Source organism: Triticum aestivum, chromosome 2D (genome assembly GCF_018294505.1).
Source record: "Triticum aestivum cultivar Chinese Spring chromosome 2D, IWGSC CS RefSeq v2.1, whole genome shotgun sequence".
In the NCBI taxonomy this organism is placed as follows: Eukaryota; Viridiplantae; Streptophyta; class Magnoliopsida; order Poales; family Poaceae; genus Triticum; species Triticum aestivum.
In genome coordinates, this window is record NC_057799.1 from 375,317,297 (window position 1) to 375,339,060 (window position 21,764).

The 21,764-nt window shown below is 43.2% G+C and overlaps 2 protein-coding genes across 3 annotated transcripts; both read right to left on the reverse strand.

Annotated features, from left to right (window-relative positions):
- Window positions 1-811: 811 nt before the first annotated feature.
- Window positions 812-11,329, reverse strand: LOC123053226 (1,4-alpha-glucan-branching enzyme 2, chloroplastic/amyloplastic). Its single transcript, XM_044476670.1, has 22 exons — window positions 10,960-11,329; window positions 10,536-10,633; window positions 10,018-10,259; window positions 9,518-9,616; window positions 9,306-9,348; window positions 9,099-9,158; window positions 8,683-8,763; window positions 8,483-8,599; window positions 8,114-8,197; window positions 7,371-7,492; window positions 7,076-7,195; window positions 5,974-6,103; window positions 5,775-5,885; window positions 5,445-5,573; window positions 4,761-4,864; window positions 3,777-3,921; window positions 2,611-2,758; window positions 2,375-2,475; window positions 2,121-2,198; window positions 1,764-1,919; window positions 1,312-1,386; window positions 812-1,222 (listed from the first exon to the last, which is right to left on the reverse strand). The coding sequence occupies exons 1-22, from the start codon at window positions 11,090-11,092 to the stop codon at window positions 1,139-1,141; spliced, it is 2,460 nt and encodes an 819-aa protein (XP_044332605.1). The 5' UTR covers window positions 11,093-11,329; the 3' UTR covers window positions 812-1,138.
- A 1,497-nt stretch (window positions 11,330-12,826) lies between these two features.
- Window positions 12,827-20,747, reverse strand: LOC123053227 (tyrosine-protein phosphatase RLPH2). Of its 2 annotated transcripts, XM_044476672.1 has the most exons (4): window positions 19,984-20,718; window positions 14,718-14,785; window positions 14,452-14,631; window positions 12,827-13,219 (listed from the first exon to the last, which is right to left on the reverse strand). In XM_044476672.1, exons 1-4 carry the CDS (start codon window positions 20,705-20,707, stop codon window positions 13,043-13,045), a joined length of 1,149 nt encoding a protein of 382 aa, XP_044332607.1. In that variant the 5' UTR covers window positions 20,708-20,718; the 3' UTR covers window positions 12,827-13,042. The 2 variants fall into 2 exon arrangements, with proteins under 2 accessions (XP_044332607.1, XP_044332606.1); XM_044476671.1 differs by lacking the exons at window positions 12,827-13,219; window positions 14,452-14,631; window positions 14,718-14,785 and adding an exon at window positions 17,707-18,273 and having other exon boundaries at window positions 19,984-20,747.
- Between the last annotated feature and the right edge of the window lie 1,017 nt (window positions 20,748-21,764).

The window sequence follows — 21,764 nt, forward strand, 5'->3', positions numbered from 1 at the left end:
TCACCAAACAAACCATATTACCCTTTTGATTTAAGTGGCTTGTTTCGATCATGACCATTGATTTGCATTGAAATCCGTGAACTGTCTACCAAAGCAAACCTCTTTGAAAACTTGTTGAATTGTTTGATATTGAAACATGATAATATTATGTTTGATGCAAAATTGAAGTCAGAAGAGAGTTTATATGCAGACATACATAAGAGAAATAAGGCTGAAAATTGTATAGGCCGAAGTTTGGCGAGTCTGAATTTACGCATTGCTCCGCAGTCTCCAAAACTTGCGCTCCAAACCGATTTTGGAGGGCTGATTTTGAAACATCTTCTAGAGTTGATCTTACCGACATCTCACCCACCGGCCACGATATGCATGTTGTAGTCACAACAAAGGGTTGCAAAGTGAAGTCATCACCCCGAACTGTGGTAGTGAGGCGATGCGAAATGGATTGGACGGCGGCGCAAGGAGGGGACACTAACCAGATGTGGAGAAGGTGGAGATGCACACGAGGAAGCTCAAATACAACATACACCATTGAAGGTCGCCTCAGAATCGCCTATCGCGGCCACGGTGGGGATGGGTAACCATCACACCGTGGCACAATTTACCTTCCCAGGAGGCGCTTTGTTTGAAGGCATGCGTTCACCTCTCGCTCGAATGGGGTAACGAGTTGGTAAGCAAATAATTGCTTACCAAATAAAGTTACTCCCTATCCAGATTAATTGACGCAGCTACTATACAACCTCTATACAATGATGTATAGAGGTTGCGTCAATTAATTCCGGTTCGAGGGAGTACTAAAATATAGGCAGGTAAATCACGGGATAACCTATTAGAATATTTATATGTTCATGTTGAAGCGCACGGGCAATTATTAGTTATATGTACAAAAACAACCGGGAATGTGCAAGATAGGAGGAGGGTTCAGTGCAGCACAACAAACACCCAGGCCCGTCCATTTTCTTTCGAGCGCTCACCAACAAGCTACCTATCCATCTGCTCCTCCTGGCATCTGGGGAAGAGGCACGATCCCCTCCCAGTCATGGCGCTTGGAGCAGCCTCGCGCCGTTGCCCGTCGCTTCGCTCACGATCCACGAGCTCTCTGGAGTTCTCTCTTTGCCTTGTAACAAGCCGCTGCTGGTTCTTACTCTGTAAGGGCATACACGACCGCAGTTCTGCTCGGAGTGTACACCGAGAAAGAGCGCGGCCTGTTGTCATGCGGATGTTCCTGCAAGGGCATCAGCAATTGGGAAGTTGATTCAGATTTGTAAGCAGTTGAGTCAAGACGAGTCAAGTGACGCTTGAGCCCAGACTTACGGTTGTGAAGTAGTCGACATCATGATCAAGCCTGCTGAATCCACCAAAGAGTGCATCGTCGGAGTCCAAGGCCACCTGATTAAGAAATAGCAGAAACTGTCACAACTAACAAAAACCCAGCCAATTGTCCAAATGGGGCTGCTCTAAAACTGCTAGGATGGTTAGGGTAGATTCGGAAAATAGTTCTAGTATTAGACCGAGTCCAACTGAGCATAAAGATTGAAACAAACACTTAAGTAGATAATATGAATGAATGGTATGTGCTTCGGGGCTGTTAAGAACAACCTTCCTATGGCTACAACAGCTCGAGCAAATTCTTTTCTTTACAAATTACCCTATTCTTTATATTGATAGCTGCACGACCAACAAACTCTATCCATGTGGAATTAAAAGTTGTAGAAGCCCCCACTAACCCTACTGGTGAAGGGTGGACAATGAAAAGGCAAGCATACCTTGTACTTCCCAGGCTTGGAACACCCAACACGGTAGTCAAAAAAGCTATTGCTCCAGTGGAAGTTGAAAACAAATACCAAATCTCCTCTTTCGAAGATGATCACCTTATCTTCCTCATGTTTCCGTGAAACATACTGGTGCTCAGATGTCATAAACTGCAGTTACATTGTCAGTGCTGGTATATGTATCAATACACAAGCACTTAAGAAAATAGTTTTGGTGAAAAGCAATTCCAGCTCCGCCTTTGCACAGTTTTCATCTCATTACAGGAATTAATTCTACACTTTTTTTACCACTTGAAGAGACTGACGTTAAACTGTGACTTGTTATGCAACAAAGACAAACCAGTGACATACCCCATATTTTTCCTCAAGATGCTGCATTGCCTGATCGAACTCTTGCATACCACGATATCTAAGAAAATCTGCATCTCCCTGCAAAAAATCATGATATTTTTAATGATCAACAACTCTCAACACATACTTATGTTAACGTCTACAAAACTACAAAAGCAATGTTGATCTTTCCTAACAAACATTATGATTTCATCAAGAAATAAATGGCCAATAAAGATCTAGTGAGGGAATGTAATAGCACAGCTAAAACTTACAAGATCAAATCTACGGCGGCATTTATCATAACTATTGTTATTTCCAGGGAGAACTTTGCCGGTTGGAAGAGTTTGTGGGCCTCTTGGAAAATCTATCCATTCTGCCAAGTAAATAGAAGTTAACTTCCTCCTTGGAAGCAACAGATTACATAATACATACAATGTGAAAGAAAAGCATGGTTCAAATTACAGTAAATCACAATCATGCAGAATGCAATAATGTTGTAAAGACTGACCAGGATGCCCAAACTCATTTCCCATGAAGTTAAGATAGCCTTCACCACCTAAACCCATGGTGACAAGCCTGATCATTTTATGTAATGCTATGCCACGATCAATGCGAGGAGTTGAAGGCCTATCCAGAGCCATGAAATCATACATATCCTGCACAAAGAGAGCTTGATATGTTCATGCTGTTCTATGTCGGATAAATAATTTACAGCACAGTACCAAGTATCAACTGTCCTGGAATAAAACTACACTGGTATAAAAACAACTGTAGTTATAAGCACAATATGAGACACTTTTGTTCCCTTTGGAGTCCCAAAAACTCATAAAATTGGAACAGAATCTTGCTCTTAGTATGGTGGTCCTGATTAGAATGATGTGACCGTTTCCTTTTGAATGTGTTTCCTTACAGGTGCCACTAGTTACAAAGATGGCGCCATAATAAAACCTCAAGGAGCGTGTAGATGCAGACTTGTGACCAAACTTCCCAGAGCTGTTACTAAGCATATCTCCAAAATGTATGTTGTAACGAGGACTCGGCCAGGAATCTATCCAATAAAAATCACTCCTTTAGGCGGCATCCAAGAAACACCAAAACTATTTCAGCCTTCAGGCACTATGGTAATCATCTAAGAAAGAGCCAGGTGACTATACGTCTGTATATTTAAATTCAAGCAAATAATTCGTTGGATTTTAGCCTATTAATAAAATTTGCTCAAGATTCAGATAACAGATCACACAGCTACACGTGACTTTGGCTGGTCTCGGAAAGAAATGAGCAAATGAACGGTAACATAAGCAATCAAATAAATAAGAACAGAAAATTGCAACATAACTGTCAAAGTTCACAAGCCGCCACAGTACCACATGGTACGTTTTCAGCAAATTCTGCTCAAGTAACAGTTGGGAAATAGCTGGTGATGGGTGAGGCAGCCAATCTTTATCACAAGAAAACACTAGCAATCTGATGAGACAAATCAATTATGTACTCCCTCCGTTCCTAAATATAAGTCTCTGTAGAGATTTCACTATGGACTACATACGAAGCAAAATGAGTGAATCTACACTCTAAAATGCATCTATATACTATGTGGTCCATAGTGGAATCTCTACAAAGACTTATATTTAGGAACGGAGGGAGTAATTCTTTTGGTCCAAAAGTAACAGCTAGTACCTTATCCATCAACCAGAATGCAATAGTCTTGTCACCAACTAGTGCTTGATCATGACTTTCTGCATAAGTTACACACTTCTCAAGCCACCTTCTATTTGTTAGGGTGTGCACAATATCGCCCATTTTCCAAGATTCGTCACTTTGCCTGTGTTAAAGAAATGCTAAATTACACTGCAGCATATTTGGACACTTCCAAGAATGTATTAAGTACCAACAGCTCACAGCTTCAAAAAACATGCTTAAACTACTCACACACAAAAATAATGATGCAAAAAACTGAAAACAGCTTTTGTAACGGCAGAGAACAGCAGCAGGAGCACATCATTACTACAAGAGGGCAGAAATCTCTGGTATCCACCAAATTGGTTGAATAGTTAAGTTTATTATTGCCAATGTATCGAGTTAGTATTTAAATCTAAATAGCACAAAGCAGAACACAGATCATGACAGATTGGCAGCTGTGTAGTAGCAATAAGTATTTGAGCTTTAGTCGCGTTCCTGCATATCTATCTGGATCATCATAAAGTTTTTTTTACCGAGCCTTTTGTCAGCCTTTTCATTAATTACAACTAGATATGCTACATGACCCTGTATATTCCTTTTGTAAACCTAATAACGATTTATTTTATCTGGCTAAATTTATTACCTACTGCCCATCCTTAAACAGGACAAAAGGTGAACACAATTAATGACCACAGTTTATATACCTACTTTCCTCATATACGGATATAAATAATATTGTTTCTGAAAATATTGCTAACTGTGTTGACTGGCCTGCTACAGCGCAATGTACACTGCCCAGCATAAAGACACTAGCCATTACATTTCCGAGATTTGCTATTTAAATCATGTATTTGACTTCTCGTATTCAAGCTGATAACAGGCAAATGTCTAGATATTCACATACATATTTTCCTTTTTACCATTTAGAAAATGTAATCTAGATCATTGTGCGCATGTAATCACCAATATTCCTGCACTTACTTGAGGAGTTCAATCCATTTATCTGCTACAGCCATATGCAGGCGGTAGTCAAAACCAACACCACCATCTGGAACAGGGATGCAAAATGTAGGCATTCCACTGACCTGAACAATTTCACAGTTACACAAATTAGAACTGTGAACAGTTAATGCTGGCAGAAGCGGAACCTCCTATTTTCTCATGAGTTGAAAGTTCAGGATTACTTGTTTGTGGATGTGTACACTAACAACATACAGTGAGATTCCATAGCAGTGCAGGAATTTAAGTTAAACCACTATTACAAATACATGTACAGAACACACTGAAGTATAATTCATGTCCTTGGGAATAGCCTCTCATTTCCAAAGCGTTTATGGAATCAAAGTTAGCCTTCTGAAGCAATTGACAAGGTTGCCCATTTCTTCCGCAATTAAATAAATAATACAACATTAGTCACACACTCCCACTTATTGAAAAACCCAAACAAGCATACTATCAAATAAATTACAGCCATCAAAAAATATGCTCGTAAGCTTGAATGCCCTTGCACTTTTCAAATTACCTAAGTGATGCATTATCATACAAGGTATAAATTAGCATTGTTATGAAAAGAGAGATTTTACCCCTAACAAAAAGTGTAACAGACTGATCCCCAAAATAAAACTACTTAACTAGTTAAAAATCATAAATACTGTAAGCACTTACATCTTCACCAATGGATACAGCATCAGGATAAAGTCCATGAATTAGATCGTTGACCAGCATCAAGTAAACTACCGCATCAACATCAGTAGCAAATCCAAAATATTCGCCATAGTTCCCAGTAAATGTCATCTAGAACAAGAAACAAACTTAGAAAGAAAATAAATAATAATCACTTCCAATCTTCCATGATCTCATCAGGTAAAATTGTACAAGCATACTAGGGAACTATCTAAGACTCCGTAGCACAAGTCCTGATCATGATACATGTTATGATGCATAGCAATTGTTTCAGTGCCCTAAAAAAGTTACTGAAACCACTTGATGACTTACTTGTAATCCATGGTGAGTATACATCATGGAGGTCACCCCATCAAATCGAAATCCATCAAACTTATATTCTTCAAGCCACCATCTCGCGTTTGACAGTAAGAATCTCAATACCTGCATAAGAATAGAATATCAACATGTGTAAGAACAGATTAACAGGAACAGTTAGCCAAATATGGTGACAGAAGTCAGAGCTACATACTTCCCAACTCCCATAGTTGAATAGACGAGAATCCCACATCCAATGATGGCCGCGTGGACCACCGTGGAAGTAATGTGTATCAGTGCCATCGAAACCATTCAAACCGTCAAGGGTATTATTTGACGAATGACTGCAGGGTACACAAAATCATTGATGAAGCAATGCAACTGAAATAGAATCAACCAAACCAAGTAGAAGGAAAAGTAGATTAGGTACAAACACATAAATATGAAAGCAAGTGGCTAAAGCAAACAGATGGTCTGATGCATATATGGTGACAAGGTCTGATTTTTTTGTTGAAGTGTTGACATCTATCTATATTATTTGATGTTCCCTCTGATCCAAATTGATTGAAGTTCTAGATTTGTCCTAAGTCAAACTTCTCTATATTTGACCAAGTCTATAGAAAAATGTGCTGATATCTACAACATCAAAGATGTGCTAATATAATAAAATAAAAATTGTTAATCTGATCAAAGTAATTTGGTGTTGTAGATGTTGATATATTTTCCAATAGACTTGGTCAAACTTAAAGAAGTTTGACTTAGGACAAATGAAGAACTTTAAGTAATATGTTCAAATGAATTCAACAGGGAAGTAACATCTAGTATGAAGCTGGCAAGTGGGGCCTGGCCACTTATCAGTGAGGTATTGCTGTCAGTTTTCCAACTTGCAAACTATATGTAGTGCCACGAGTACATGGCCAGTTGATTAATTCTATTGATAGCATCTGAACTTCTCAATCCACATCTATGGCATCAAATTGTGTTGCCATTACAAAACGATATTCTATGGAACTGTCAGTTTACTACATGTACCAAATACATTTCATGTCCAACTGGTTTAATACATCTGAGAAAAAAGAAGTCACGTAGCACAATTATATAGAATGGAAAAATATTCGGCGATAGGGCCCTGCCATTTAGGATGGGAAAATTTTATTTTTGCCACTAGTTTTTGCCAATTTTCCTTATGCCACTCTAGATTTTGACATTTCACTTTCGCCACTCTTAGCTTTTGACAATGTATCATAATTGCCTGATTTTCCCTTTAGAATACCAGATAAACAGTAAAACAGCTAAAATTAAATTGGACTAATTACCTATGAACAATATCCATAAGAACAAGCAAACCAAGCTCATGTGCTCTATCGATCAAGGATTTTAAGTCCTCTGGAGTTCCAAAACGGCTACTTGGTGCAAAAAAATTAGTAACATGGTACCTGGAACAAGCCAACAACAATAAAATGATCATAAAAGTCAGAATACTAAGTGTAGTTGTACTATATATCTAATAAAGAATTATATCCAAATATTTTATGTGCATGAAGCATTAGGATGTAATAGCTCCAAATGGGTGAAGAGGTGTATACAGAAAAAAATGGATTGTGTGAATACCCAAAGCTTGCATAGTATGAATGCTCCTGGATTGCCATTATCTGCACTGCATTGTATCCAAGCCTTTTAATTCTTGGCAACACCTCATCCCTAAAATTAGCATATGAATTTATCTTCGGTTCCTGTGCAAGATCACACTAAAATATTCAGATGCATCCTCTAAGTATTGTGATGATAGTATATATTAGCGATGCCTCAAGACTCAAGTTTCCAAGTAGGTTACAAAGAATTAACTATATCCTCTTCATAATGGGAGATCCCTGCAGTACGTACACCTCAGAACAATGGAAGTTTTTGAATCGCTCGCAGAATACAGAACGCTACCCCCCCCCCCCCCCCCCTCTCTCATTAATAAGGTAGGAAATGGCTTGCTGGAGACGCTCCAATGCAATATTTCTTACATCCTAAGTGGGAAATCTTAAGCTAGTAACATGGTTACATTATACCGAGCTATTGCAACAACAATGGAATTCATATAACTATGCTCTGACAAAAAAAAAATTAGATATGACTTTCACATGCCCACTGCCTCCAAATGCAATGGAAATCTTACAGAAGACAAAAGAACAAGCAGACAAAGAGGAAGCAAAGTTTTGCACTTGCCAATATGAAGACATTAGAAAATAAAATCGAGGTTGTCAAGTGAATGCACCATGTAATATGTTAACAGTACATAACAGAACTAGAAAATCCATAGAATAAACCATCAGACCAGAAACAGGTGAAATAACTTATTGACATACCGGGCTGCTCATTCCAATGTGTGATTCATAAATCCTTAGTGACTCTGGTCGTTTAGGTTGAGGATGTTGGAAGACATACTTCTCCTGCATTTGCATGTAAATATCCTTAGTAAATGGTCACAAAAGGCCAAAATGGAATATCCTAACCAACAGAGAACACATAAAAGAGCTATAAGATCTTATGTCACACACAAGCATACACACATCACCAAGGTTGGTTGCCCCTTAGCCCTTAGAAGGTGAATTAATGCATATGTCACTTCCAAATTCAAAAGTATTGTCTTGACTCACATGTCAGTAAGAAGTGGGTATTAAAAAACTGTAACACTGGAAATTTCATTTAATAATGTAATGTAGATCGATACTTACCTCTTCAGGTGGATCATAATATATGCCATTGAAAGGTATTTCACCTGGAGCCTGCACAGAGAACTTGATCCAAGCAGAAATTGAATCCTTCACACCGGATGGAGTATCCATCCGTATCTAAAAAACAGAGAGGAAAAGGGACCCTTAGTAGGCAGAGTTCGAAAATGCTACATCCTCGACTAAATAATTGGCCAGCTTACCTTTACACGTGAGCCATGAGGAATAGCTGAGGATCCATCAGCGTTGTTAGGGAGGAAAATCTCCCAAACACCATAATCATCCTGAAAAGACCATATCAAATATCTGCATCAATAGGAGCAAACCTTCACTGATAGCATGGAAATATGCTCATTGTAGATGGAAAAGCACACATAATGCAGATGGGAGTGTTGCACGTATTCATTCATCCTTAATATACTCATTTTCAATCTCAAAAAGATGGACTAAATTCAGTAGAATCTTTGGGCTGAAGCTTAAGACACTGACAAATTATACCATTTTGATATGATGTAGTTGAGGCTCAACTTTAAGGAATGTGCAAACAGCTAAATAAATACAAATAGATGTATCAGTAGTTATGAAGCAAAGGTGGAAAATTGCCAAGCTGTAGACATACTCTGGTCATAGCATCTGCATTTGGATTCCAATTGTTGAAGTCACCTACTAATGCTGCAGACTGTAACAGGGTGCAAAAGCCAGATCATAAATTTATAGTAACTGGTCAGTATTCAGTAAGCTAATTTGTAAGTCCAGTAAGCTAGTTGGTGAATAGTGACCATTAACAATAAATTGGAAGGTGTCTGTTAAGACTTAAAAGACATACATGCGCTCCAGGAGCCCATTCTCGGTAAGTGATACCTTCAGCACTGGAAAATAGGGGAAAACAGGAATATAAATTTTCTTATAAGATATGCAATTAGACGATACCTTCAGCACTGGAAAAAAGAGAGGGGAAAACAGGAATTATAAATTTTCTTATAAGATATGCAATTAGACTAGTGGAGGCGTTTCATAATAATAAAGCTTTAAATTTACCTGCGGGTAAATCCAAGCTTTTCATAACCACGAGAAAATGCTTCCAATCCACCTTCATGTTGGTCAATAGCAGCACGAATTCTCTTGTATTCGCTGTATCTGTTGAATCCACCGAGGTATACCCAAAATCATTCGAATTTAGCAATGTGTTTTCCCCAAAACAAAAAGGCCACAAAGATAAGAAACTAAGTTTCCCAACTGGTAGATTTCCCCCCTAGGAATTTGGTAGAGGAATTAGCAAAGTAAAATCTATAACCCATCCACCACATTTTCATCAGTTTGCCACTCTTTAATTGTAATGATCGGAGACAGTTATTCGTATTGCAATTTTGAGCAAATTGTAGCCATCAATTATACATTTACTTCCCAGCATATTCTCAGACCACGAGGGGATCTGTATGAAATGGTGGTCCCTAGTCTTTGTCTCTTTGATGTTCCCCAAATTTGCATGATGAAAGGACCTTAATTCAAAATGAGCGAAAGCAGCGGGTAGGCATTACCGGTAGTCAAGATGGCTCCGAAAATCTTTCAGTGTTGGGTCAATCTCGTATATTTTCTGCCCATCTCCTGGTTTTGGGACAACTCGCGGTTTCTCCCCCACGACTAGTTCCTTAACTCCTTTGGTTACACCATCAGTGATTGTTTCCACAATGCCCTGAGTCGGTTCTGAAGATTGAAGTTTCTCTGCAGTCCCCCCTGTCATGTTCACTTCCGCCGTTTGCTCCTCGATATCTTCAGGTATCTACAGCACGAAAAATAGCAATTGTAGAGCAGACTGACGAAACCCCAAACGGTGCATTATGTTGTGAAGTTCTTGCTAGAATGCACATCCATCTGATTTTTTCAGTGGCCCAAGAGCCAGCACGGGGCCAAGGCTAACAAAATGAACAAGGCAGTGCAGTACTGCACAATGCTGATAGAAGAAGCTCGAAACCTGACGCATCCGTGGTTGGTTTCATCCGGCATTTGGTAAGTGAATAACGATTGTATGAAGATTTACCGGCACGAGTGTGTGTACCTGTAATTCTTCAGGTTGCGCCGGACTTGCCAAGTCGTCGCTCTCGCCGTCAGGCACCAGGACCTTCCCTGGAGAGGCCGCGCGGCTCAGGACGGCGCCTGCAAAATGCAAGGATGACTACAATAGTGAAAAAACGCCACAACTTGCAGTTACAGCAAGAACAGGAAGAAAAAGAGTGAGAAAATATATATCAGAATGAAACGAGGAATGATCAAAGCCGTGGTAACACCAGGGCCTGGGTGACACTAACGCATTTCCCCGCGGGGAAAAAAATACAGGTTCAGGAAGCGCGATCGCCTAATCCAGCTATCTCTCTCACTCATGGAGATCAATTGGGGAACAGCATCGAACAGGCCATGCGCGCGCAGAGGAGAGAGAAGGGGAGCCAAAGCCAGACGGGGAGATTCGAGAGAGCGAGGCGTACGAGAGGAGTCCTTCTTCCTGAGGAGCAGCGACGGCAAGTCCGCCCCGCCCCTCCGCTCCGAGCCGGCCCGCGCCACTCCGACGCCGGCCCGCGCCACACCGAGAGTCGCGCCGGACACCGCGAACGTCGCCATCCCCGCGTAGTGATTGAGTCAGCCAGTCGCCCAGATCTCACTCAACCCGCCGGCCGAAATGCAGCGCGGAACCCGAGTGATGGAGATATTAATTGAGAAGCGATGAGAAGGGGGAGCAACGTGTGCGGCGGGGGTGGAAGCTGGCGGGTACGGTGCAGTGCATGGGGATGGGCGGGGGAGAGGAGATAGACGCCGAGCCGGAAAGGGGACCCACGGGGAGTGTGCCGTGTGTGAGTGTGTGTGCGGCGTCGTCTTCCTCCCTCGTGCGCGCGCACAGCAGAGGTGGCAGAGAGCGACGGACGGACGGTGGAGGCGACGCTGCGTGCGGGAGGACGAGATCGCAAACCAACGGCTGGGAGCGCGTTTACCTGGCCATGCCGTTAGCGGCCTCTAGTACCCTCGTTTATAAGTATTTATTTTGTTTACAAAAAACATTTATTGTCTCCCAGACAAAAGCAGTTGGTGAGTGTCTGATTGTCCGTCGTCTCCGACCGATCATCCGATCTGCACGCATGCGGGCCAGCTATGGCATTTTCGTGTAAAAAAAAAGACCACACCACTCTGCTCCAAAAAACAAATTGTAGGGTACATTATGTATTTGTACATGTATGTAAATGATATCGTAATACGCATACTTTCAGTGTCATCCTCTTCTCGACTCGACAACTGGGATGTTGATTTTCAGTTCTTCGTTTCCACCTCGCATGGACTCGTCGGTGCATGGTTTGAGAATTGCATGTCATGGTGGTTTGAGAATTAATTTTCCTTGTTTGAAAATGCATGTGTTTGCCAACTCTTGCTTCCATTAAAAAAAAGTGTGAGCTATGAATTTCCAGAGGGGAAAAGGTGCATGGTTGCTCCCTCCATCAGGCCTGATAGCATCATCATGGTGTTCATGTGCGTCTCTCTTCCTTGCTCCGACGCCCATGGATGACCCCATGTGTCACGCACTCACGTCCGCTGTCAGGCTCAAGCCTGTGGTGCTGGGCTCCTGCGTGAGCGTCTGTCCAGTTCGAATGCGCCTGTTTTGGTGGTCTCGCGCTTAACTTTGCAGCTGGTGATCCTAGCAGACGTTTTGGACTGGTTGAGCCTTTTGTAAAGCAGGGCCTAAATGGCCTGTTCTTTTAAGAAAACTAGACGCTAATCTCTCCACGACCCCACCGTCCGAAAAGAACAAAAAAAAAAATCTAAAATGGAGGTGTTTCTGAATTCTCTGGCTGCAAAACGGGCATCAAGATCTCACTTCCCCATGGTCATTATGCTACCACCTGAAGCCGTGCAGTCATGCTTATTTTAAGCCCTCGGTGATCCTTTGTTCCTAGATACAGGAGAGATATTTATTAAGCGTCAAGCCTGGTGACCGGTGTGACTGGCGGACGACGGAGGGAGGGACCGGCCGGCCGAGTTATCTTAGCGTCGTGGTCCCTTCCCCGTGGACATGTCCGTTCGCTTTCGCTTGCTGTTCATCAGGAAGAAACAAACGAGAAGTACAAGAGACCTGCCAGGAGGCTCTCTCCCGACCGTTAATTCAACAACTCCCCTGTGACTTGATATCCTCGCACCTTTTGCACTGCCGAATTCGAAAGAAAAAAAAAACTATTGTTCTGCCTTGGACCATGTAGGCATGTACAACCACCGTCCGAGATCTGTTTGTCTATAGAAGGTGCCGTGCAGGATGTATTACTTCGGTTAACAAGAAAAGCTGCTGTTTAAAAACAGGGCCATTGCCGTTCATGATTCATATCGACAGCCAAGTAGCAAGAAGTATAATGATGCTGTCAACTGGCACACAGGAGCTTACTTGTCCTAGTTGTCACATTGCATGCTTAGGAGAAGATCACACATTATTGATTTATTTACTCGACGTTATACATTAAAACCTCAGTTCTGTGTTTTTGGAAATATGATACTCCGTTACGACATTAGCTTGCATTTCCGATGGTGTCTAGATTAATTCTGGGAGGCCGTTCCCTCTGTGCTCCGGATGACTTCCTTCGAAGGGAAAACAACGGCAGCTATAGGTTTATCTGAGTACCCGCCACCTTCGTCGATGATGAACCTGAGACCGTCCACGTGGAGCTTCCCGTGATGCCCACTTACAACGATGGTCTGCTTGCCGGCCAGATCCTGGAAAAGGAAATCCGTGTATCAGCACAACTGCTCATAATCCCGATAAATGTACCGACCATGGACACCAACCATGTAGCCATGAATAAGTTAGTGGCAGTCTATGAGCATGCACCATGTGCTTGCTGTTTCAGCTAAAATGGGCTAAACCATCCGAAGTTCCAGAGTGACAGTCAAACTGGTGTGATTCTGTAACCTAACTTCACCCAATGCACATTGCTGCTAGTTTAAAGCATATTAGAAGCAGGACAGTGGACAGCTGTAATCAAATTTCCTGCATGCCACACTTTTTTTTTTCTTTACAGATTACCGACGGTCTGTGCTAAAGAAAACTGGCTCAATAATTTGATAAAAGGAGAAAATGGCACTTGTCAGTACTTGCATCATAGCAAGCAAAGATTATGTGCTCACACATCTGGTGAGAAAACTCTACACCTTCATTCAAACATTGAGTGCAAGAGTCTTCAGATCAGTTAGCAGCATGCCGTGCACCCCATAAGAATCAAGAGCTAGGTGAATTGTTCTGTGGTAGCCGTTGCAAAGCACTTGGGAGCACTAATTTCAGGAGTATATATTTTTAGGGGTTTTCGCCCACCTTGGCCTTTTTGTTGTGTATATATTTATGCCACTGTCCTTCCTATTTAATGAAATGTGACAAAGTGCTTGCCTTTGTTAAAAAAAGCATTTCGCTGGCCTATGGTACTCCGTATATACACTTCTTTACGAACTCCTATGTATATAAATTAGTCCAAACCAAGAAGATGCTGAGGAAAACTGCATACATACCATTTCCACAGTTCAGAGAAGTGACAAATCAAACAATTTTGGGGCTAACAGTGCATGCTTCACTAAGGCTAGTAGTTCTAGGAATAATCACATACCAAACCAATCTTAATATAAGGCTTTAGTGCCAACAGAACTTAGCATGGCGCAATATCAAGCCAATGATGGGTTCACTAGTACTGCAGGTGATATAAAATACGTGACTCCATGTACGTATCACGGCATCTTTAGATGCAATTAGAAAGAGCATTGTGGAGACTATGTTGGTCTCTTCTACAAGGATGGTAGTCTAATGCACTGAACTTTATCTTGTTTGCATCTACACACTACACAAGTGTACTGAGTTAGCTGCGACACCAAATTAGACACAATAACATGGAAAACAAACCGGAGAGTAAATTGTTCGTCTCTGGCAAGATATAGTGCAACAGGATCACATATTAGCTCACCTGTGGTATGCTCCAAACATCCTGCCTCCCGCTAAGCATTTGAACTTTTGGCACCCTTGTGTCTCTAGTTCTCAAAACTCTAAGCTGCTCATTCAAATCCAAGGACTTTTCCAGGCCGGCATGAACCGCAATCAGTTTGCATAGAATCTGGCCTCCATCTGTATCAATACGAACGTCTTCCTGCAATACAACGATAACATGAAACTACAAAAGCAGAAATATGTCTTGCTTCTCTAGTATACTTTGCACTAGAAAAGAATGCACACCTCTTCATGGACCCAAACCAAGTCATGCAGAAACTTCTTGTGCTCCTCAGGCACAGCTTTCATGAGATCTACAGTGTAATTAGAACCGCTGGCAAATTAGAAACTGCTTGGTTAAATTATGGTGGGTGCAATACTCTGAAAGTATGTGGGCATTAGCCATTATAGGAAATAATTCCAAGAAAATATCGAAGGCCCACTATGGTTGCATGTATGGGTGGGAAGTTTAATCTTACATGTAGAGTGCAGGAGTAGAGACCAACATAAAAGGGTCTCTTCCCTAAAAAAATCCATAAAAGGGACTCTCTGTCTCATCCCGGCTTAATAGGAATGATAGACTACTCATATCAACAAGGTACATCTTCTTTTCTGGGAGCCCATCCGAAAGAACCTCAAAATTAAGTGTGCTTGGCTTGGAGCAATTTGAGGATGGGTGACCAACTGGAAAGTTGATCCCGGGTGCGCATGAGTGAGAACAAAGTGTGCAGGAAAAAACTAGTGTTGGTCTGTGTGGCCAGTGTAGATCCTAGGTTGTAGCCAGGCGCAATGTCTAGGAACCGGTGGGTGTGAACCAGTGGGTTTGGCCGGGTGTTACAATTGGTATCAGAGTCGACCCTCGTGGTTACACGGGCATATGCGGGTCCGGTGCGCTGACATGTGGTGCATGACACGTGTGGCCCGTCGTGGCACGTGCTGGACTGGACACGTAGACGTGTGCCAAGAGGAACATCCTGCTGGACCGACGAGGACGTCAGTTCACATCCCGGATTAAATAGGAATCATAGACTACTCATATCAGCAAGGTGCACCTTCTTTTCCGGAAGCCCATCCAAAAGAACCTCAAAGTTAAGCGACAAAGTGCGCAGAAAATACAAGTGTTGGTCTGAGGCCGGTCTAGATCCTAGGTGGTAGCCAGACGCAACAGCCAGGAACCAGTGGGTGAACTGGTGGATTTGGCCAGGGCGTTACACTCTCACTCGAGCTTGAGAAGAGCACTTACACACATGTGCTCGTCCTCCGCCAGCCGCCACGCAAAGCGCGTGCGCGTCAGGTTTCATGAATGAGCTAGGCTCAAACCCATGCCAAGTGTGCGATTTATTTTTGCAGGTTGGAATGGATAATTAATTATTACGAATTACGAGACATAAACAAGCGCATTAAAAATAGTTGTTCCCAATTTGTTCGGATGACTAGGACGTGGGTTGATCCGTACAGACTGACTACATAAAGAGGAGTTTTGCGACCCTAGGCATCACTGATCAGATTGAATATGACTCCTCGCGCTCGAACCATCCCACCATTCCTCTTGTTCTGCTATTCTCAGCTTCCCCTCCTGGTGACTGCGTGCACGGAAGGGCAGGCCTCCGGAACCGCGCCCTTTGCAAAAAGCTACATCGATTGAAGGCTAATAAGGTTTTGGGGAGCGTCTCGACACGACTGCTCGCCTTCGTTCAACGACTTCCACAACTTCATCAACCTCGCTATGCTGAACTAGTTCCACAACTTCGTCAACCTCGACACTGGTGACATCACTGGTGTTGCGAAGAACGTTACTGCCAGGGTCATTTCGACCTGAGGATAAATTATGTTAATCCTCTCATTGGTTCACGTTCATTTGATGTACATGTGAAATTCATAGATATGTTGGTTCTATGTTTCGTAGGCACTCACATGACTAGTTTATAGTATGCGATTAATATTGTTAGCATTATCGTTAACACACCGAAGTACCGAAGAGACACCAACAAAGAGGCCCAACTCCAGATAGAACTTCGGGGTCCATGGCCCAATAGCTCCACTGCTTGACCCCAAATGCGATGAAACCCTCCTCCTGAACATGCACGCGCCCTAGCCGACATTCTCATCCCTGCCCTGTCTCTAGCCGCCCCTTCTCTGCTCCAATCCTTCATGGCGCAGTCGGCTTGGGCATGCGCCACCGTTGTTTTTCATGGGAGATGTGTTGTGTTTGGTCTCTTGAAGCTCAAATTTTATGCATCAATTGCGTTTTACAGAACATCAACCTTGATCTATGTTAACCGAGCACCGAAATGATGTTTTAATGGGCTTGGGCATGCGCCACCGTTGTTTTTCATGGGAGATGTGTTGTTTTGGTCTCTTGAAGCTCAGATTTTATGCATCAATTGCATTTTACATAACATCAATCTTGATCTGTGTTAACCGAGCACCAAAATGATGTTTTAGTGGACCGAAGTCTCGGTTAGCGTTTTTTGAAGAAACCGATCGGTTAGCATATTCTGAAAACCAAATTTCTCCACACCCAAAGCACCGAACCGATCGGTTCGTGGGAACCGAATGCCCGGCCTGATTAGCAATAATGCATCCGGTGATAAACTTGTCGAGTAGCCCACACCTAAAGAGCTCAAATTTCTTAGCGATCCATTGTATCTCGTGAGCTTGTTCATCCTTAAATCATGGAACTCTCCGTAGCATACAATTCATTGCCTACATCAGTTGCCCCGAACTTAGCTTTGAGTGCATTCCACGGTTCCTTGGCATTACACATATCCAAATACACGTACAACAACTTGTCTCCGGTCACGCCAATGACGGCACCCACAAAGTGTGGCGGCATCCCGTTCAGAAATAAGCATTCTTTCATGTGTGCTAGCCAATACCTAATAAACATTTATAGTCGTGAACCACAAGATTGTTTTCGTTTGCCAACTCTTAAAAGCACACCCGTAAACATGTTCAGATTCAGAACAGGCCTTAAATCAAAATTTGGGTAAACAAATAAAGTTTGGGGATTGTTGGAAATAATCAGCATTTTCCAAATTAATTGTAGCGACCCGACCCGAAAACGGTCAAGTCTCTGTGTATCTGTCGTTAGATTAGCTGAGTGAGCTCCGGTGGAAAGTTAAATCCGAGGTCACGTCTCGAAGGCATCTGATGTTTTAGAGTGGATGAGAACTATAATAGAACAAGGGTCTAAGGAGAAAAAAAAACACTACCCATATGCATGCAACAATCATTAACACACCAATCATTTATTCAACTCAATCATAGTTCAAACTCGGGATACAAATCTTACGACAAATCGAAAACATCGACCTAATTGATCAACGAGAAAATAAAAATAACATGGCGGTCATGACTAAGTGTCCTCCTTAGATATCCTTGTTGTCGCTTCTTGTGGTGCGTCCTCCAGCGGTGCATCTTCCGAGGGTGCATCCTCCGGTGGTGCGTCTCCTCTTGGTGCGTTCTTCAGTGGTGCTTTCCTCGTAGTCCTCATCATTGCTCACTAAGGGTCCATCGTCACCATTCGGATATAGGTCTTCTCCCAGGTTCATCTTCTCTTTCACCGTGGCAATGTAAGTCTTCAAGTTCTGGATCCTCTCCAGAAGGTTCTTGACTTCCTCTTCATGTTCATCGGGATCCTCGCGTGCTTTATCCTCCAATTCCAGTTCACGGAACAGCAGCTTCCTGAACATCTTCGAGCTTCTGCGCGTCTGAACCTCCAGAGTCTTGTTGTGAGCCTCCAGGTCTTGGACAAATGAGATTATGGAGTTGTCATTCACGGTGTGCACTATCTCTCCATCTGCAGTTCTGCGGGAGATCATGGTGAGGTATAGATAATCTTAGGATATTCATATCTCCTAGGATTTTTAGTGTTTTAATTTGATTCTTTTTGCATTAGGTTGTAAATTTTATGAAGTTTCTAATACACCGAAGTACCGAAGAGAACCATGAGAGATCGTGCACACCGTGAATGACGACTCCATCCTATCATTTGTCCAAGACCTGGAGGCTCACATCAGGACTCTAGAGGTTCAAACGCGCAGAAACTCGAAGATGTTCAGAAAGCTATTGTTCCGTGAACTGGAATTGGAGGATAAAGCACGCGAGGACCACGATGAACATGAAGAGTAGTCAAGGACCTTCTGGAGAGGATGCAGAACTTGAAGACTTACATTGTCACGATGGAAGAGAAGATGGACCTGGGAGAAGACCTCTATCTGAATGGTGACGATGGACCCTTAGTGAGCAATGATGAGGACTACGACGAAAGCACCACTGAAGGACGCACCGCCGGAGGACGCACCCCAGCGAAGGACGCACCACAGGAGGCGACAACAAGGATATCTGAGGAGGACACTTAGTCATGACCGCCATGTTATTTTTATTTTCTTGTTGATCGATTAGGCCGATGTTTTCGATTTGTCGTAAGACTTGTGTCCCGAGTTTGAACTATGATTGAGTTGAATAAATGAATGATTGGTGTGTCAATGATTGTTGCATGCATATGGGTAATGTTATTTTTCTCCTTAGACCCTTGTCCTATTCTAATTCTCATCCACTCTAAAACATCATCAGATGCCTCGGAGACGTGACCCCGGATTCAACTTTCCACGGGAGCTCACTCAGCTGATCCAACAACAGATACACAGAGACTTGACCGTTTTCGGGTCGGGTCGCTATATTAATTTAATGTAGGCTAATATCACGATGATAGTGCTATAAATATTAATCACATATTGTAAACCACTAATTTGATTTCAGTGAACATAACTCAATACCTATATGATATTGATTGTGTACTCTTGTATTGCCAAAAACAGGGTGATTTTTTTTTCCGACAAAGACAGAGTGATTGTTAATCTAAACAAAGTAGGCATTGCAATGTTTCCACGGGAAAAATAATGATCATAGTTCATAAATATGTAAATAACGGCAATGTCAGGAAAGTGCACTATGCATACTTTCTAGAGATGAAACAGGTGATTGTCGGTACTGTGAAGTTTGAAGTGGTCTCTATGCTCCAACACTGTGCACTACAATGTTGTAAGAATGAAAACTAGCCCTTCATACTCGAAGGTGTTCTGTGTTACTACTACTTCACAGTCGATGAGACACTATTCCGTCAATAAAATACTGACAAAGTGGAATATGTAAGGGTTTAACAACGCTCGACTAGTCTTACTCATACTATGAGTAACATCACACATACCAATACAAGATGAGTCTACAACTTAATAGCATGACACCACACATATGTTACTTCCCATTAGAGGTAGTAACATAGACTAGTGACATATGCATGTTACTAGTCTAAGTTGCTACCCTCGCATCATTTGGGCTCTGTTAATGACTTTGACTTTAATGTCCATATCTCTAGTTTATTATTATGAGTGTTTCTTCGGCAGTGGCAATTCACATCATAAGCAATTGAAGTATGAACACTAGTATTATTTGGGTCGGCATGGAAGCACATGTAACCAAATTGATAGGGGGGAATTCCTAGACTGACCTGGTGATCCATGGGCGACGCCGTAGGACTCGAAGGTGGGCTGCGCATCGTAGATAGAACCCTTGTACGGGAGGCCCTTCTTGGGGTTCCACCTCTCCTTGATGACGCCGCCCCATCTCCTCCCCTGCACGTGCATATCCTCGTGCCCCGGCCCGCGGAACCAGCCCTCGTGGGCCTCGTTATCGATGTATTGGGCCCAGGTGGCGGCGAAAGGGGAGCCGTCGGGGGGCGGCGGCAGCGCTCCGACGAAGGCGGCGAAGGCGAGGTCGTGGTTGCCGCAGAGGAAGACGTGGCGCTGAGCCGGGTGGCGGGCCGGGAGCGCGAGGAGGAAGTCGAGGACGCGGCGGGTGTGCGGGCCGCGGTCGTTGTAGTCCCCGAGGAAGATGACGAGCGCGGCGGCGAAGGCGTCGGCGGGGAGCGCGGACTGGAGGTTCGCCCACAGGCTCTCCAGCTTGGAGATGTAGCCGTGGACGTCACCCACGCAGATCACCGTGCGGGGAGGAGCCATCTCGCCGGCGTCGTTTCCCCGTGCGCGCGAGGACAAGGAGGATGGGAGGAGAAGCGGCAAGGGCAGCAGAGAACCACATACGCGGAGGAGATCGGTCGAAATCGACCTGTTTGGCAGCAATCGCTTGCAATTTTGTTGCCTTGCGAAGGCTGTGGATGTGATCTTGCCGATATTCCCTTGGAGCTTAATCCCGGGAGCGGAAGAAGTAATTACCATCTGTAAACGGCGCCCAGGTCGGTGTTTGCACGTGCCGGCTTGCTGGTTCGACCCGATCGGATCGATCGATTAGGAGCCGGCCAGGAAGAAGGGTACGCAAAGTGCATCCAGAAAAATGCTGACCGAAAAAACAACTTTTTACCAAAAAGATAAAAAAAATAACACGATATAAACATAGACACTCATACATACACGCATACACTCACCAGTATAAATGCATGCACACACTACCCCTACTAATAGAACGTACATGCATTGCCACGGTCCCACAAATGAATTTATTACGACCCGCTCAATTCAGCTCTTTGGTCATTGTGTTATGGACAATGATATTTGGCAAGAGTGTGCTTGATAGGAAATCTGCCATACGATCCTCCCCCTTCTGCGAGTCGATCACCCTCCCGCTTACCAGGTCGATCGCCGTACAAGGCCCAACAGAAAGAAGTCCAACTCACTCAACCATCCACCCACGACGCACTTTCCACATCCCAACTTTTCCCCCACCCCCCTTACCTCCCACGCAAGTATACCCTCTCCCACCCTCCCCACCACCCACACGCCCCTCCCCACCACCCAGCTGCTTAGATCAACACCAAAATCCTACCACTCCTCCAGATCTGGATCAAACCAGAGGCCTACTACTCTGCATACATCAAACCGGAGGCCTGGACGGGGGAAACTACCAAGGATACGGTGAACAAATCACCAGACAACATCACCCCACCCCTGGTAAGAATCAAGACTCATCTAACATCTCCAAAAAATTCTGCTTAATACAAAGACTTACCCCAGCCCCACCCCACCCCCTCCCAATCTGTGCAAAAATCACCATCCTTCCACCTCATGAAAACAGAATAAGCAAACTTCTCTGATAATTCTGCCTATTATAATGACTTACCAACCAACTAAGTGCAAAATTACCAACCCCTCGTACTTTTTGTTACCAACTTTATGCAACATAACAGACTACCCACCATATACCCCACTCCCTTGCTACATAAAACATAGATTTTGTGTCTACCATGGAAGAATAAACACTGATAAAGGAAAGAGGAAC